Source organism: Papaver somniferum, chromosome 2, assembly GCF_003573695.1.
Source record: "Papaver somniferum cultivar HN1 chromosome 2, ASM357369v1, whole genome shotgun sequence".
NCBI classification, from domain to species: Eukaryota; Viridiplantae; Streptophyta; class Magnoliopsida; order Ranunculales; family Papaveraceae; genus Papaver; species Papaver somniferum.
Window position 1 is genome coordinate 11,495,859 of NC_039359.1, and position 18,610 is coordinate 11,514,468.

Here is an 18,610-nt window from a genome sequence, read left to right on the forward strand (position 1 = left end):
CTCTTTCGCGTCCCAACTCGCTCACAAATCATTTCAAATCGAGTGTCACTAACATGATTATTTTGAACTACCACACACATGTTATCTTTTGCCTTGTTCATAAGCCATTCCTTTGCCTCCTTCTTACTTCCAAATGTCTAAACGTGCATAAAACAAAACAAATCTAATAAGCATAACCATTTAACATATAAATTTTGAAAAAAAATAAAAGTAGTAATTAGTATACCAAATCGTTTGCATAGTATAGTGAAGTGTCGGGCCTCAAATAGAAATCATCAACAAGCTCTTCAACGGCCTGCATGTGAAAGCAACAAATTATTATACAATAGTCGGAGGTTATTAAATAAGTCAAACTTCCGAATATACTATATTCGGAATCCTATCGGTTACCCAAAACACCCGATTTATGCAAATGAATGTACACAGTTTACTGAGTGCAAAAAATGATATAATCGGAATCTAAAATATATAGTAAAACATCCGAATATAAATAACTGGGAGATAACTTTAATCGATAAACATTCGATTTTCAAGTTTTCGGAAATTTTATTTTGAGGCCACTGTTATATTCGGCAGTCAAATAATGTTAAACTATTACCGATTGTAAAGGATAAGAATACTGAGTTTTGAAATTTTTTGAGGAATTCGTTTTTGGGGCCATTCGGAGGTAAATAACTCTACATAACTACCGAATGTAGATTTTTTTGGAAAACCAGTTTGGGGTTTTTTCTCATATTCGGCAGTAAACTACTATCTTGGAACTACCGAATATACATATTTGGTACTCAGTGTGTTATATTCGTAAGTTTATTCGAGAAATTATCTACCGAATCTGGGTAGTTCATGGCATTCAATGCATGCAATAATCGGTTTTTCTTGTTTATAAAAGCACACAAACGCATGCAAATCGAGTATTTGAGTTTCTTAACACAATACCTGTGTTTTACATGCATCGTTAGCTTCAATATCAGGCGATTCTCCATTTTCTTCCATGAAAGGGTCGTCTAGGTTTTCCTCTCCACAAAAGTTTGGATCATTCAACATATACCCCAAATCGTCTTCGCCATGATTCTCACCTTCTTCTTCATATCCATCCATTTTTGTAGTGATAAAATGGGTTTTCCCTTTTTTCCTTCACCTTCTTCTCTATAACTCTAACAACTCAAAAATGAAAAAGAAATGGAAAAAATGAAACATAAATCATTATAATACTGCACCGACTACAATCGGAAGTCTGGGTAAATTTTTGTCTTCTGATTGAAATCGGAGGATAAAAATGTTATCATATCCTCCGAATATATAAGGATAATTTTGCCATTACGAATTACGCGAGATAAGGGCTGGCTACATTTTCCCTTTGGGTGACCTTTTTTGTTTTATTGTTGGCCCCTAAATCCTTTTGAGTGGCCCCTAAAAACGCGTGGAAAATAAAGGGCAATTATAACAATCACACACAAAAAAAATCCATTTAGGTAGAAACAACCGTAAAAAGAGGTAAGGCTTCAATGTTGGGCCTGGCCTGAGATTAATAAGAGGTAAGGTTATCTGGTTAAGGATTACACGCAATATCCATAGTTGCGTTCAACACCGTAGTCTGTAGCTGCAAGTAGAGGAAAATGGTGGTTCAAGAAGGCAGAAGCAGATAAGGATGATATTCTCTGCTTCTCTCTCTACACACAAATTTCTACTTATCCTCTACACAAATGGCATGACTGTTAAACCCCAAACGCTAATTATTTTGAACCAATTGAATCCCTTCATCTTCTTCTCTCTAAAATTTTCACTTCATCCGCATTGGTAGTATAGTCTCACTGCATGAGTAGGCAAGAAGAGGACAAGATATCCTTCAAACCAAAGTGGTATCTAAAGCATCCATGGATTTGGTTACTATTTCTCACCCATCTTCTATCTCTTCTCATCTTATATCCCCTTCGTTTCTCAGAACATCAAGTTTTCTTTCTTCTTCTTCTCGATTCTCCCGCCGTACCAGTATTTCTTCTCTTCAATGGTTAAATCAATCTTCTTCTTCGTGTACTTATACTACTACCAGGTATTCAATTTTATGTTTCTCTATTGATTTTATCGATAAAACCCGTATTAGATTAGCAGTTTATTTTTGGTGTTGGTGAATAAATGAAGTTCATTTAGATAAATAAACACTTACTGAACTCATTATCCGTTTATAGCGTTTCAAAGGATATATATTAGATTCATATATATTCGTTCATGGTAAACAAAAAAACAATGGGGGTGTTTTTTCCTCTTTAAATTTGATATATCCGTCTTCTATTCATTAAGACGCCATTACTTTTAGGATATTGGTAATGGGTAGAACGTCCTCGTGCTATAGTTGTTTGTGAACAACATCGACATCATGTAGTTTACATACTTAATGTGTTCACCTTTGAGCCTTGGCGCTTTATTAGATTGGAGAACATAGACAATGGACATCAATCAAATAAGGGTGGTCATCATAGATGTTTCTCTACTGGAACGTTTGCTTGGCAATTGATACTCGTCTATATTTTTAAGTTTGTGATGTCTAAACAGTAAAGAGGATGAATTTTTGAAGAGTGCCAAACAGAATTTGTAACTGAAGTGGGACATGTTGACTAACTGTGGTTAACCATCTTAAGCAACGTAATTCTTGTGTGTGTTTGTGTGGTGGTGTGTGATGCTGGTGGTGGTGGAGTAACCACCACTATCACTATTGAGATGCAACTGGGCCCACGTAATTGATCAGGCAACGATAAAACTTACTAACTGGTTTGAGACCCTTCGTAGTGTGTTTGAATAAAATTTTGTTTCCGATGTGAAAAAAAATTGTGCATGTAGATTTTATAAGATCATCCCGTTCCTTCCTGGTTTATCTTCACAGTTCGAGAACGGGAGTGCTATGTAAATAAATTTGGACAACATTGTGTTCCTTTTTAGCGAAGATTTTAGGTGTTACTTCCAGTGTATTTTATCGGTTTATTGTTGTACTCAGGGTAAAGAATTTCTCAACAAGGTGTTCGACGGCGAACGCTGATGTACAGATCAATCATGTTGTGGCAGAAGATGAGGCTCAAGATGATTCGTCGTCATCAATCCAATCTGGGTTGTCGATACCAATTGTTAGCTTTTGTCCGGAGATTCTGGAGACAGAGTCCCTGAGTTTACTAACTGAAGATAGTTGCGTAGATGATATTATTACCACTTTGCCTGTATGAATACCATCAACCGTGTCTTACTACTTCATATTTTACAGTATTATGGAAATTCTTAAAGAGTTTACTTTTTTCTCTTCAAATTGTGATCGTCTTGTCATTATTTGAGTGCTGCGCTTCAGGTTCTTTCAGAAGAGGAGCAGAGAACCTTAGCAGCCACTCCAGCCCATCCTGCAGGACTATACGGTGAGATTTTTTTCTTGTCAAATGATCTACTAGATCAATGTAACCTTGAAGATCGAGGACTGGTGAAATTGGTTGATAACTTCGTATATGTCTCTTCATTACCCTGCACCGTTGATTTAGCAACATGAAAGGGCTTGAAATCAGAGCTGATGGACTTTTACTTATTGAAACAGTTATGGTGTGTACTGGATTACTAGTTTATAGGGTATACCTGCTGACACGATAAACATTACTTTCAGCTTTATATGCTAGTTGCTTAGCTGGTAACTTGGTGGAGCAACTGTGGAACTTTGCTTGGCCTGCTGCTGTAGCAATGATTCATCCAAGTCTTCTACCAGTGGCTGTTGTTGGTTTCTTTACAAAGGTATACAATTTAAAATACGGATAATGGATGCTGATTGCGGCAAGGATAATACATGGATTCAGAAGATTCTAACGAATTTCATGGCAAACAGCTTGCAATTTTTGTCGCAGGCCCTTTAGTTGGCAAACTTATGGATCACTTTCCTAGGGTACCAGCGTATAACTGTTTGACCACTGTCCAGGTAGCTCTTCCACTTTAGATTTCTTCACCATCAAGGATATAATATTTGTTCATATTATTGTTCTTCAAACATCAGAGGTGCCCTAATTCTTTGATTTCTGTCAGGCAGCTGCTCAGTTGCTATCTGTTGCAATGATAATTCGTGCTCATACAGTTACCTCTATCCCTGCTGCATCCGTATTGCTTAAGCCTTGGTTCTGTGTGCTAGTACTAGCTGGTGCTGTGGAGAGGCTTACAGGATTGGCACTGGGGGTCGCCATGGAACGCGATTGGGTTGTGCGGGTAATTTCACGGCCGAATATGTACATCCTGTCCCTTTAATTTTTATGGATGGATCTTCTAATAGGGCTATCACTCATTTCTACAGTTAGCAGGCACGAACAGGCCAATCGCACTGGCTCAAGCAAATGCTATTATCAGTCGAATCGATCTTCTCTGTGAGGTACACATTAATAACAGACTGGACATAACATAATTGATGGAACACATTATCTGATTGTGTGGTTTGTTTGATAACAAATAGTTATAGCAAGTGTTGTGTGATTTCATGGATTTCGTGTTCACAGATAGCTGGAGCATCCCTTTTTGGTATTTCGTTATCCAAGTATGAACCAGTGACATGCTTGAAACTTGCTGCTGGCTCGATGATATGCAGCGTGCCTGTGGTGGTAATTACTTTACCATATTAACTGGTTTATGGTTCTCTGCGTCTATTCTTCTAGCAAGCTTGATCGTTTCGTGTATCATGTGCTATCTTGAAGGTATCTCTAATGTGGCTAAGCAATAAGCTGTCAGCTGGTGTTCTTGATCTCTCAAAATCCCCCCAGGCTTGGAATATAAGTTTGTCAGAAGTTCCTTCGCATGTTCATGGAAATTTAGGTGAATTATCTTTGGTTCCCAGTGCACCTTCCTACCTTTTTTTTTTGAATCTTGTGAGTAAATATATTTTATTGGAATAAATAGTTGAAATTGGTGTGGATGCCATCAAGCATGGGTGGATGGAATACAAGCAGCAACCAGTTCTTCCTGCAAGCCTAGCTTATGTACTCCTCTACTTCAATATAGTTCTTACTCCTGGTGGCTTAATGACAGCATTTTTGACGCAGCGTGGTATTTTTCTAAACTCTACTTCTTTAGTTAATCTTTGTGAAGAGAATTCAGCTTAGCTTACGATTTGACAAAATTCAAGCATTACTAACTTCAGTGCTGACTAAGGCATGAATGCAAAATCCCATCATTATGCGTTATACGTATACATGCTAATGGGGCTCTGATTCTCCTGTTGAGGAGTCTCATGCAAGATTCCAGAATTCAGTTGTTGACCCAGTTACAAACTTGACGTTCCAATGGTTGCTCATGTATGTCGTTGGGCAACCAGTTTCAGGCTCTAAGTGCAAATTGTTGTGTGGATTGTTTAACAGGTCTAAACCCCTCTATCATTGGCGGGTTTAGTGGATTATGTGCTTTTATGGGTGTTGCTGCAACATTCATTTCTGCAAGTCTCGTGAAGCGGCTTGGCATTCTAAAGGTTTTTTTGTTGCTTTGATTTTTTTCTTTTTTTGAGGAAAGTTAGTTGTTTTCAAAGCTGACTTGGAAACTTAAAAGTCTGACAAATTTAGCCTCATGGTTCCAGGCTGGGGCAGCTGGACTTATCTTTCAGGCATTCCTTCTAACGGTAGCTGTTGCTGTGTATTGGAGCTGTTCTCTTTCTCAGAAAACACCCTTAATTTTCTTCCTTTCCTTGATTGTAAGTGTAATTTATCGACTTTCAATTTACCAATTAGTATTTACGCTTTCTTTTGAAGAGAAAACCGTTCGCCAGACGTGATTTAAGTTTCTGGAAAGCTGAACACTCTAAATGGGGATTGAGGAAGTTAATCGCCTTAGAATTCAATGTCTTAACACTTGAGGTTGTTGTATTTCTTGTTCATGTAGGTATTATCAAGGTTAGGCCACATGTCATATCATGTTCTTGGGGCCCAGATTCTTCAGACTGGCATACCAGCTTCAAAAGCAAACATTATTGGAACTACAGAGCTCTCGGTGGCAAGTCTAGCAGAGTTTGTGATGTTGGGAGTTGCAATAATTGCGAATGATGTTTCTCATTTTGGTTTTATAGCAATGCTTTCCCTCTCTGCTGTTGTTGGGGCAGCGTGGCTTTTCTGCCGATGGTTAGTCAATCCAACTGATGAACAAAAAAAGCTGTTCTCCTTCGATCCTCAGTTTTAATTCTCCAAGTACGCACTCTTCCCTTCTCTTACCTTGCTGAGTTTGTTGCTACAGTCAAATTTTGGTGACAGGCATTTGTAGCTAAGAGGTGCTAGATAGTGAACGCTTAGTTTGACATACACTGGCCTATCAATGTAGTCACTGGCACACCTCTTTCTTTGGTGATTCAAAGCCACCAATCTAATCCACAGAACTAAACCTTGTCTAGTTATGCAAGGTCGATGTTGTGTTAGTTCCAAATTTAGGAAGGGAATGCGGAACTGTAGATTTACCCCAAATCCCCGATCATTCTTATAAGTTTAACCAGTTAGACAGTTACCAGATGAATCGCTGGTGCCCACAAATCCCCATTGTTAATAGCCCGCATAAGAAAATGCCTTATTCATCCTACAATATGTTATAAGAAAATGCCTTCACATCCTACAATATGTTGATAGTCACTGTAAATATATCATGTACCTGGTAGCTATAAGTTTCAGACCGGTTACTATTTGGTTTACCCAGTCTCAGGTTTTGGTGTATGTCACTTAGTCCACTGGGTAATTGAGGTATATTTATAGCGTCAGAGCCTCTGGTTCTTGTCCTAGGCTCCTAGCTCTAAGATTTTGATATCATTTTATTATTACGCCAACCTGCCATGTGATATTAGTCTTTTTTACATCGTAAACAGATTTTCTTCTTGTATATCACTTGATAATGATGGTTATGTACTGCAGAGCTGTTGACTAGCAATGTCCAGACAATACTCATGTATTTATCGGCTTGACACTAACCTGTGAGGTGTACCTTCCACCTCACCGATTCACCACTTTGTTGCGGGTTTAAGAGAAGTGAAGTGGATTGTTTTTACCATGAAGTTAAACATTTGACAAACCATTTACCCTAAGATGCACGTTGAGATGACAAGATCGAAACCAAAACCACATACGGACATGTGACTACAAACTGAAACTAAGATCAGTAGAGATAATCACATCAAGGTGGAGCCTATTGTATTATACCCATTGAATGCATTCACGATTCTTTTTCTACATGTTTATATATAAACAGTCTTGGTTTTGAACCTCCACCCCTACTTTGTGGGGTATATAACTGACAATTGAAATTTGTAAATTATTTGCTTATAATATTATAATTGTTCATCAGTATCTGTGTTGAATAAAATTCCCATCATGATCTTCAACTACTGGCTACACTGTACAGTGCGCGTTCCTTGTCTGACCAACAGATCAACTGTTCTTGTTTTTTCATTTGAGGTTTATTACCAGTATACTGGTATTGTAGGTAAGAAGGCATGGGCCGGATTCAGGTCTGATCAACAAGATTCATAGACAGAACAATGGTCTGATTGAAAGTGTAATATCTTGTAAATATCATCTCCAACCCATCAATGGTCCATAATGTGGCAAACTGTTTAGAGGACAGAACAAGAGGTTCACCCGACCAGAGGGGATACAGAGCATTGAAGTTCTAGTTCTAGTTCTGAGTTGTCATGTTTACCATTGCAAGCTGGTTGTAAGTTTATGTAAATAGATTGACAAGTCCATTTCACCATTAAATGAGTAATTTGAAAACAGACAAAATCATGACCAAGACATTTTAGAAAACAGTATTTAGATTAGGTGAAGTTAAGTTAGCTTACACTTGCTTACATTTTGCTTTTGTCATTAAATACACTGTTTTTAGGGGCAGGATTGAATGTTAATAAATGACAAAGTGTTTGTCATGTCAATGAGATTATCTCTTCTTTGTCTGTCTTCTCCCATCATTATTCACATCTAGATTTCTATCCTTTCCCTTCAAATATCGCGAGCAAAATTTCATACGCCTAAGATAAAAGATCTTTTCTCTTTTCTAATTTTTATATTTATCATAATTGTTCGGAGGATTTGAATGGGGACACATCGCCTTGTTGTCAAATGTCCATCATGTCAAAAACAAATACAAAATCCACGTCTTTTCAACTTCAAATCAATGTTTTCCTCTTTCCTCATCTCCAAGGAAGCCTTTTAAGGTTGTACATGAAAAAGAAACGGAAATCTAAGGTGAAATTTATAACGGAATTACTATGCGGGGCAAGAGTGTTCAATGTATTAACAAATTTGTTCCTTAGGATACCAAGACAACACAAAATGAATGAGGTCAATTCGACATCGCACCGAGAAGTTATGGCCAAAACAAGATAAAAAAAATTGAGTCTGCAGAGAGAAGTTCGGATAATAATTCATCAGCATGAGCCAGCCAAACCTGAAGCCTACAAATCAAGATTTTCGAAGTGTTTACAGAGAAATGTTTGGCTTAAAAGTGATCTAATCGATTCAGACGGACCTGACAACCACCTAGGGTAAATTTTACTTCCTAAGTTCGCCCGAGAAAGGTTGGCAAGGCATTAGCCGAACCTAATACTGTTCCGGGACATATTTGGACGCGAAATTGACTTCTATCTCAAGGAATTACGGTCCCGGGAGGATTATAAAGCATAAATTTGAGAACTTTATATAAGAAGACATCCAAAGCTTTTAGAAGAGATCTTTCAATCAAGGCTGAATTGGGGGCAAGGACACATTTCATACCCACACCAAAAGATATATGGGGCTTCCAAAATGATGGTGAAATAACTATTTTACCCTTCTCTAATAACTTCTTCTCCTCCCATTCTTCTTCTCCTCCGCTCCCTCTCTCCCACTGTTTCCCATTCCATTAACGACTTCTGAGGAAAAAAAATTCTCACCGATTCATCGTTGTAAGTGAACTAAAAAAAAAATATTAGGTTTTCAACTGCAAAATTGCAGTTACAGTTCCAGGGTCGTTAACCACGGTTTTTTATTGCTTAACGATTTTTGATATGCATGTTGAATTGATAAAAAAACGTTAACCATTAGGGTGTAGTAGATAACGACCCTAAACCTGGTTTTATGTCCTAGAATAGTGTCGTCTACGGATTTCTAAATCGCTAACGATTCTATATGGCTCGCTAGGATCGTCAGTATATAAGAATGCCTAATTAACGACCCTAAGAGTAACATCTTCAGAGAGTAAAAAGTTTTAGAGTCGTTGGGTTCTAAACATATTAAGTTAACGACTCTATACGACCTAACTAACTGGAGTCGTCAATTATATCACACTTGGTTGACGATTTTTCATAACCTGCAAAAGTTGCAGGTTTGAGTCGTCAAAGGTTGTGTCAAGTAATTGACGACTCCTTAGAGTCGTTCGTTTATTACCCTCTCGACTTAACGACCCTCACTCTGAGTAGTTTCATAGTGTACATGAGTCGACCACTTGGGGAATCATTCATACAATTTGAAGAGTATAGGAAGTTTACCTGATTGTTTTGAGCTTCGGGTTCTTCATTTTGAGGATTGGTTCCTTCATTTTGAGCAATATGATTCCTCTACTGGAATCCCCCCAAAACTCAACTTCTTCCTCTCCACAACACAAAAACACAATTTTTTTTTATCAAAATTTTATCCCTAAATCTGATTTTAATCTAATTAAACTAATTAAAAATTAATTAACTTAATTACCACTAATGATTTGGGGGTAGTTTAGCCATTTAAAAAAGTTGGGGATAAGGGATGACTCCCAATTACTATTTCATGACCTTTTTTGTCCTGTAGCTAGGGTCCCCAATTATTTTTCCAGGGCCCCCAATGCAGCCTTGCTTTCAATATTTATCATCTCTCTACACCACATTCTATCATTTATATCATCTTCCACATCATAAATAAGACATCCAAAGCCTAAAACGACACATATCAATTTTGAGAAGAAAATCCAAGTTAGAATTGCGACTTATAAACCGAATAACAAACTAGTTAAACCATTTTAAATTACAAGTTCCGCTTACAAACAACTACCGAATCAGCCAAACCTGTCTTATTAATATAACTCTGAGAAAAAGGTGCCAGGTTCGGCTGATAATTGATATGAACTTATAAACCGAACTGTTCATAAGCACTTTCAGGGTGAAAAACAATGAACAATTCAATTATTATCCGAACATCAATCTGTGATCGTTAAAACCCAACTTTTTCTCAAATTAAACTTATTCTATCAATCATAAACAATAAAATAAGAGATGGGTTTGTAATAAAAACTTTTTAATTCTCATTTCAGGAGTTGGTTCTTCAGTCGATTGAATTTCTGGTTCAATTTCAGTTTATGCACCTTTATCTTCTATTTGTTCTCCAATCGATGGATTAGAACAGGATTCAAAACGCCTACTTCCTACTATTTGCACCGTGCGAGTCATTATATAGTTGAGTTTAATCGACGATCAAATTTTTACTAATCGACGACTAATTCTGGAGATGAAAAGAAAAAAAAAGTTAGACGATTCGCGAGGGTTGGGCAGAAGGAATAAGAAGAGATGTTTAGGATACACAACTGATTTTGATTTTAAATTTTAAATTTTTTATATTAAGGTAGGGATAAATTGGTAATATACATTGTGTAAGGGTATACAGGTAATTGCAGTACCATTAGACACCCCTTATAAAGTCACCCTAGATGAAAACAATTATGTATGCCTAGAAATTTTCATATATGCCCTAAAACAAGGTTCATGTAGAGTGTACCAATGTGAAATCCCAGACTAAGTGCAAAGGAAGTAAAATATGGTTGCAGGAAGACAGCACACCTAATTTTAAATTCGTAAAACTTTGATAAAATATATAGTCTTGGAACTACTAAATATTATTATAGAAAAATTAATAAGTCATTAGAATATCGAGATATCCCGAATTTGAATTTAACAGATGAAATAAAATAAAATAAAATAGTAAAGATTTGAATCTTGAAAAGACGAACTAGAAAATGAAAGTAGCATGGTGGTGTCAGTGTCTCATAAAAAGGTAATTTTATCAACAACAAAACTAAATAATTTTAACCTATAATATGAGAAAAACACCCTGCAAATTTATGAAAGGACTACAAAAAATTAAAGATGAAGTTTAATGTTCTATAAATGTGAGCCTCAACTAAGGGTGTCAAAAAGGTCAGGTCGGCACACGTCTGGCCTGGACTGGCCCGTTACTAAGTAGGTCAGGTTCAGCCTAGGCTCAAAGCAGGCAGAGGTTGGGTTGAACTTTTCGACATGTTAGCCTACCATGGCCTGGGCATGTACAAGCCTGCTATGGTCTGTTAGTTTTTAATCAATCAAAAAAGTGGATGGTGTTGTGGCTTGAACCTTCGTACGCTATCAAACAAAAAATTATAAAGGGGTCTCACACGCCAATGGATAAGCATATCTATGTTTTTTATATTAGTAAATATATGTTATGTGCTAGCTAATATTAGTTTTCATCCAAAAGATATTTCAGTACATGAGTTGAATTACAATTGAAATTTTAACAAAACCGAAATAAACATTTATTGAACATCTTCAAGTATTTTCGAATTTGGAAATTATCCATTTTCCAAACTACCTTGGTCATTATAAATAATGAATCTTGTAATTCTTACAAACTTATCCCCTGGACACACTGAACTAAGCGTTTGTGTGGTAATTCCACTGGAGTATTCTTGTAATACTCGTTCGAAGGAGAGTATCCTAATTAGGTTGAATCTCTTAAAGACTTTTGTAGGATAAAAAAAGCTCTAGTAGTATTGTTGGTGGGAAACTAAGAATTTTATTGTTAATTTAGTTTTCTATTATTGATTTGATTGACCAATGGTAAAATTGAACCTTGATAGATCTAGTTCGTTTATTGTGTGATCTTTCTCTTCTGATATGAGGCCACTCAAACTAGATCAAGGATCAACGATTTTAGATCTTCTTTATTGCATCTAGATCTAAAGATAATACTTTTGATCATCCATTATTAATAGACTCCGGTTTTGAGTGTGATCGATCATTAGTGGAATCAAGTTATTTGTGCAGGTAATTTGAATACTGGAGATTGAAGACTTAAAGATTTTCCTTTTGGTATTCTGATATTTGTGAAAACTTGGTTCATACTTGGATGACTGTGGAATGACGAGGGTACCAAGTACACTACAATATATTTGATATCAACCTATAAGTATGATACCTTATGTGATCGCTATGGACAAAGTCGAGATAATACAACAACAAGGAAATCACTTGATAATAGTTGTGGTACAAGACTGGTATACTATTAGGATCAATATCAAGTACTTTGGATTAACGTACAATGTTTTTACTTTTAATAATAACTAAACCAATAATTATAATCGCGGAATGTAAAAGTAAAGACACAACAAGATTTTGTTAACGATAAAATCATAAATGCAAAAAAATCCCGGGACCTAGTCCAGTTTTGAATACTCTTTGAATTAAGCCGCTATACAAAGACACTATCAACTTCGTGTAGTTGAGACCAACTAAACTACCCCTAGTTACCTAGTCTCCTTAGTATTCCTGCGCCTACAACCAATCTGACCAACGCACGTGAAAACCTAAGATGAAGTCCATTATCTTAAGTTGCTTCAGTCTCTTTGAAGACTTCAAGCACTCAACTCTTTGGATCGTCTTCCAAACAGTAAAAAACTAATCTATTTGGTAACCACTCTTCTATCTCTAGAAGTCAATCAAAGATATATGAAGTTGAGTTTGACAAAGGATTTTCTGTTTAAAATAGATTAAACTACTTTATCGTGTTTTAGATCTTCCAAGATCTGGATTAAACAAGTTAACCAGATCAAATAAAACAGAACTACCAGATTCAGATACTGAAGAGTACCACCAAATGATAGATTGTCAATCTAAATATGACTAGTCAATAATCAGTCTATCAAAAGATAAACCAAGTCTAGTCGGATCTCGGACGACCAGGTTTGTGCATGAAGCAAATCACGAAGATACAAATCCAATAAGAAAAATCTTCTTGTGTTCAATCTTCAATAGTCTTTTGTACCTACACAATAACAAACTTGATTCCTGACTTATGATCGATCACGCACAAAACAGAGTCTGTTAACAATGGATGATCACAAGTCAGTGTTATACTCTTGATCCAGTTAAAGTGGCCTTATATCAGAAGAGAATTCTCTTAAGAATAATCAAACTAGGTGCAAATCAAGAGATAACTATCGTTAGCAATCAAATCAATAATTGAAAACTAAAATAATAATATGATTCTAGTTTCTCACCAAGATACTAGTAAACGCTTATTGATTTCAAAGAATTTTTTAAACTATCGGACGTAAGAGATTTCACCTAATTAGGTTACTCTCCCCTCCAAGAAAATATTACGAGAATACTATTAGTCGGCTACACTTGAAACAACAAAGATGAAGTTTTCCTGGTTCAGGATAAGTTTGTAAGAAGAACAAACTTCACTATTTATATATCAATATAGTTTGGACACCAAGGAATTTCCATAATCGAAGATATTCAAAGGATATGCAATAAAGCACCTATATTCGGTTTTATGAATTCCAACCAATATCCAACTATATAATTGAAATCTCAATGGACAACTCAATATTAGCTGGCAATTAACTAATATATACTTCCAGAGATATGTTTTGATTGCTGGTAAAACAAAACATATTAATTTCGAAAATCTCAAAAAGATTCTCTACTAATTTCGTTTTGGGATCTCACCTTGAGTATCAAGTAATATCTTTGAACAATTAAGAAATAATATTTTAGCATATGTTCAAATTACTCAGTATGTTGACATCTTGAACTTTCCTATTTTGTAAACCCAATTTTCACATCACACAAACCCTATAGTGTACATGACTTATAAAAATTGGTTTTGCCTATTGGGACCGGTTCTACCATGATACCTAAATCAAGTTAAGATCGGTTTTACATTGACTCCCAATATAGCTAGGGATCGGTTCTACCTTGACTCCCAACATAAACTACGACCGGTTCGTCCTTGATTCCCTATATAGGTTAGGATCGGTCCATAGTTAAGATCTTCAATGAAAACCAAGACCATAATTCTTTTGATTTTATTTCGACTGTAAAACAAGTTCATACGTATACTTCCTTAAACTTACGTAATTAAACACAATTTTCTAGGTATGAAAACAAACCTATGTTCACTACACAATCTAGTAACAAGTTACAAAGATTTTATGTCGATGTCGCAATTACGAAGTTCAAAAGATAATCCTTATACTTCGTAAATCAATATACCAATATAAAGCGCTTATTACTTATTGATGTATTGTTCCTTGAAACTTTGATCACAATATGATGATCAAATCTATTATATTAGTGTTTTACATATATAACTTCGTATGTTATGTTTTCAATCAGAAACGACTTAAAAGCAAACAATATAGAAATGTAAATAAGTCAACCAATGTATTACTAACCTCAAGTGGAAGTATGATGCTATCCTCATTGCCGATATGTTTTCGGAATCTTCAGGTCTTCAGAGTAATACTTGTATGTCTCAAAATTTAAACTTCCTAGTCTATCCTAACGAAGTTGACTCTAGTAATCTAATCAAGCGGCGTATGAGTTTGATACTAAAATATGACAACCAACCTTGACATACCAATGCATGGTGGGTCCAACAGAGCAGTGCTCTAACAGACAGGGATCTGACAAGTTGCTTATATTGAATAGACTTTATAGCTTGTTGTATAGATCCACAATATATACTTGTGTTTCTTATTGAGATTCAATTTGATAGTTTGTGAACTAAGATTGATTATTTTGGTAATCGTATCTTGGTTGATCTTACCGAACAAAGGTGTTTATATTGACTAAACGAAAGAACCTTTGTACTCAACTATATCTCCGATTAACTTGTTGATCTAGGAGATTGATAAATAGGTAACTAAAACTGATTAGTCATTTACAATTTCGGATTACGATCAAAAGGAATTGAGTTGATGCATACTTCATAGCACGTGAGCGACTTAAGATAGTGAACTCTATCTTAGGATTCACGTACATATACCTGATTGATTGTAGGCGAATGATACTGAAGGAACTGAGTAACTTGGAGTTAGTTTACTTGGTCTCCGCTATACGAAGTTTTATAACGGCTTAATTTTGAGAGTACTCTGAACTCGACTAGGTCCTGGGGTTTTTCTACCTTGGAGTTTTTCTCTTTAACAAAATCTTGTGTGTCGTGTGATTTAATTTACTTCTGCGTTATATTATTTTGTCTTTCTAATTATAGTAAATATACTTGTACGTTAATCAAACACTTGGTTTAATCCCATTGTTTAGTTCGGTTATAAACTTACACTATATACTAAGTGTACATATTGTTTAAGTAAACTTCTTGAGAGTTTTTATTTGTATTACACAAGATGTGTCTGCATAGGTTGATATCAAAAATTTTGTGGTGTACTTGGTACCTTCGTCATTTCTGAAAGATAAAAGTGAAACTCTTAATGGAGTAGACTTTAACTTAATTATCCGATATAAATGTAATCAATACAAAAATAAAAAATAAAACGAAAAACTAGAAACGAAGTGGTTTTAAGATAGAAAATGAAGTGATTTTGAAGAATAACCAAGCCGCAATGTATACCCCGGTTTTGAAGGGTGCACAAACTTGGACTTATATAACTTATAATTTTTAATCAATGTATTAACTTTATTTTTATTATACCATATTATTAGTTGGTTTTGTTTATTAATATTTTGAAAATTGTTGGCTTGAGACCATGCTTTTGTTTGTTAATGATTTAAATATGGTTGGTGGGACCTTAATAACCAAATTGCTCCGATTTTTCTTAATGGAAATCGAGTTTTTCCATACAAGTGGCTGGGAAAGTTTTCCCATTGCTATTGGAACTGCTCATATCCCATATAGCATCAGGAATCAAGTACAATAAATCTTGATAAAAAAAACATATGAATAACCAAATTATGAAGAGGAAACTAAATCTTTTTGAGGTAGTGAATCAGAAATTGAACACATGAAATCAAATTTAAAGTAATCGGGAGATGTAAATGGAGATTACCAGCATTTATTCGATTTAACAGTTGGGATTGAGGAATCAGGAACTAATCCAAATCCAAGTTGAAGTTAAAATACCAATTGAATTCCATATTGTACACAAGACTCACAAACTAGAAAACCAAATTTCAGATATGAGAATCATGCTTGATTCTGTTTGTTGACACAGCAGGTACAGAAACGAAACCCTAATTTCTACCAAAACCTCCAGCAATAAACTTCATACTAGAAAATCCATGAAACTTCACTAAAAACTACATAAACAATAATCAAATCAATTGTTGCTGATACAAATCTAGAAATCGTTAATGAAGATGAATCTGTCTTTTACAGCTAGTAAACTCATAACAAGTTACACCTAATTATGATTTAGATGTTAGAAAATCATCATCCAATTTTTATTCTAACAAAAATAAAAGAGAAAGAAGAACAACAACAACATAAATGAATTTAATAGTGAAATCTGAGATTATCCCTAAGGATCGACGTCGTGAGGCTCTTTCCTACATGATACCATAGTAACACAGGAAATCATGATGTCCGCATTGATGAGATTTACTCAATTTCATTTTTCTAAAAAGAAAGAAATATTATTTTGATTACAGGGGACTACTGAGTATATATACTCGGCTCTTTTTTCTCTTAGCACTAGTCTCACACGTGTGAACAATACACTCAAGCTCAAACTCTCACATGACAATAACATCATATTCGATTAACAATATTCTGTTACCAATCGTCTCATATCTAACTTAAAAAGGCCGATAAAAATTCGAGTCACATAAAGCGGTTTGATCGTATAGTTAATTATTGTTACCCAAATAATATTCGATATATATTAAACATATTGATGCAGTACAACATACACAACCTCTTGATTCTGAATTATGGTTTTCTCTTTATTTCCTAATATCATTATTTAAGTTCAATTTTTAGTTACACACTTAATTACCTAAGATAGTTTAGTTAAACTTTTTATTTCTTTAGTTAGTTATTAAGTCGGTTATTTCATGCCTATATAAGGTCGAGTATTGTTTCAAGTTAAGACACACGTTATTATTATTGAAACTAAATAAAATATCTTACTTTCAACCTCTTGTTCTTCCTGCAACGCTATTTGTTTCAATAAAAAAAAATCGTATCTCTTTCGTCCTTTTCGTATCTCAGCAATATCCTTATTGTTTTTTTCTCATTGTTCTCCATTAGTTGGTATCATTCCACAGTAGTTGAGATTTTTATCTTTTCTTAGATCATGTTTAATTCGCTTCTACAACCCTAGTTTTTTTTTTTTTTTTTTTTTTTTTTTTTTTTTTTTTTTTAATTTTCGCTTTTGTCTTTTAAAAAAACCCCTACCTTTTCAGATGACTTTTCAATGGTTGATTCCTTAGAAACTAGGTTCACTAAATTATATTTTGAAGTTGACACCATGAAGGGTGATATTATAAACATAAACGGTAAACTAGAAAAACTAGATGATATGTATTTACAGTTAGCCAAAATTATTGATCTTAGCATCCAAACAGAAGAATCTATGAATCTCCAAAGAAAACGTTCGATTGATTTTTCAAACAACAATGAGAATCTTCTTCTAAGAAACCTGCTTTCGTATACACTGATGATATTCTTGAGAAAGCTTTAGAAGCATCGAATAAAAAGAAACATGATGAAACTTTTCTTCACAATTAAAAAAAAAAGTTTCAATGTTACAGTTAGACAGTGATTCTGATGATACTCTTGAAGACGAACAAGAGAGGATTTGGACGGAAGATAGGAGACTCAAAATTGGACACAATCTTTATAGTTTCTTATCTGAATATAAGTTGAACTGACATACCAACCTTCAATGGAAGTTTCAAAATAGAAGAGTTGTTCGACGGGTTTTATGAAGTTGAAGCATTATTTCAATTCATGGAAGTTCCTGACCATTCTAAAGTTAAACTTGTTTCTTAAAAACTCAAAGGAGGAGTTGCTACATGTTGGAAAAAACTGTGTGAAGATCATTTTAAATATAACAGACCTCCAGTTCGTACATGGGAATGAATGATAAAATTACTTCGAGATAAGTTCTTACCTCAAGATTACATACAACAATTTTTTTGTGAAACTTCAAAGTTGTCAACAAGGTGCACATGTAGTAGAAGATTGTGTAACCGAATTCTACAATTTAGTAGCTCGCAATCAACTACACAAAACTGATGAACATCTAGTTGCTAGATTTACTGAAGGATTGAATTGATTTATTCAACAAGGGATAACTCGATATGTGTTTACTATGGTTGAATCAATTCAACAGGCTATTAAGTTGAACGTCGTATCATTTGTTATTCAAAAGTTATACCAGTTTATCACAACCGTTTTCAAGGTAATTACAAATATTCATCTCCATCTTCTATTTACTACATGGATAACACAGTGCCAATTCATTCAAATTCTTTTCATAAAGATGATATTTTTCTATATGAAAAGACGAGGGTACCCAAATATACTTCAATCTAAATCTTTTCCACCTATAAGTCCTTTCTCCGAAATTGATT

At 34.9% G+C, this 18,610-nt stretch overlaps 1 protein-coding gene across 1 annotated transcript; it reads left to right on the top strand.

Annotated features, from left to right (window-relative positions):
- Nucleotides 1–1,575: 1,575 nt before the first annotated feature.
- On the top strand, nt 1,576–7,316 carry LOC113346906 (solute carrier family 40 member 3, chloroplastic-like). The gene is made up of 14 exons (XM_026590456.1): nt 1,576–2,050; nt 2,990–3,206; nt 3,332–3,395; nt 3,635–3,759; nt 3,851–3,940; nt 4,045–4,221; nt 4,307–4,381; nt 4,506–4,607; nt 4,701–4,818; nt 4,903–5,049; nt 5,361–5,467; nt 5,573–5,686; nt 5,875–6,176; nt 6,885–7,316. Exons 1-13 carry the CDS (start codon nt 1,875–1,877, stop codon nt 6,166–6,168), a joined length of 1,806 nt encoding a protein of 601 aa, XP_026446241.1. The 5' UTR covers nt 1,576–1,874; the 3' UTR covers nt 6,169–6,176; nt 6,885–7,316.
- Nucleotides 7,317–18,610: the final 11,294 nt, after the last annotated feature.

Bases quoted from the DNA above. Each gene is read 5' to 3' on its own strand.
- LOC113346906 (XM_026590456.1), top strand. From the start codon at position 1,875: ATGGATTTGGTTACTATTTCTCACCCATCTTCTATCTCTTCTCATCTT. The intron at 3,941-4,044 runs GTAGCTCTTCCA...GATTTCTGTCAG, and splicing joins ACTGTTTGACCACTGTCCAG to GCAGCTGCTCAGTTGCTATC. The intron at 4,382-4,505 runs GTACACATTAAT...TCGTGTTCACAG, and splicing joins GAATCGATCTTCTCTGTGAG to ATAGCTGGAGCATCCCTTTT.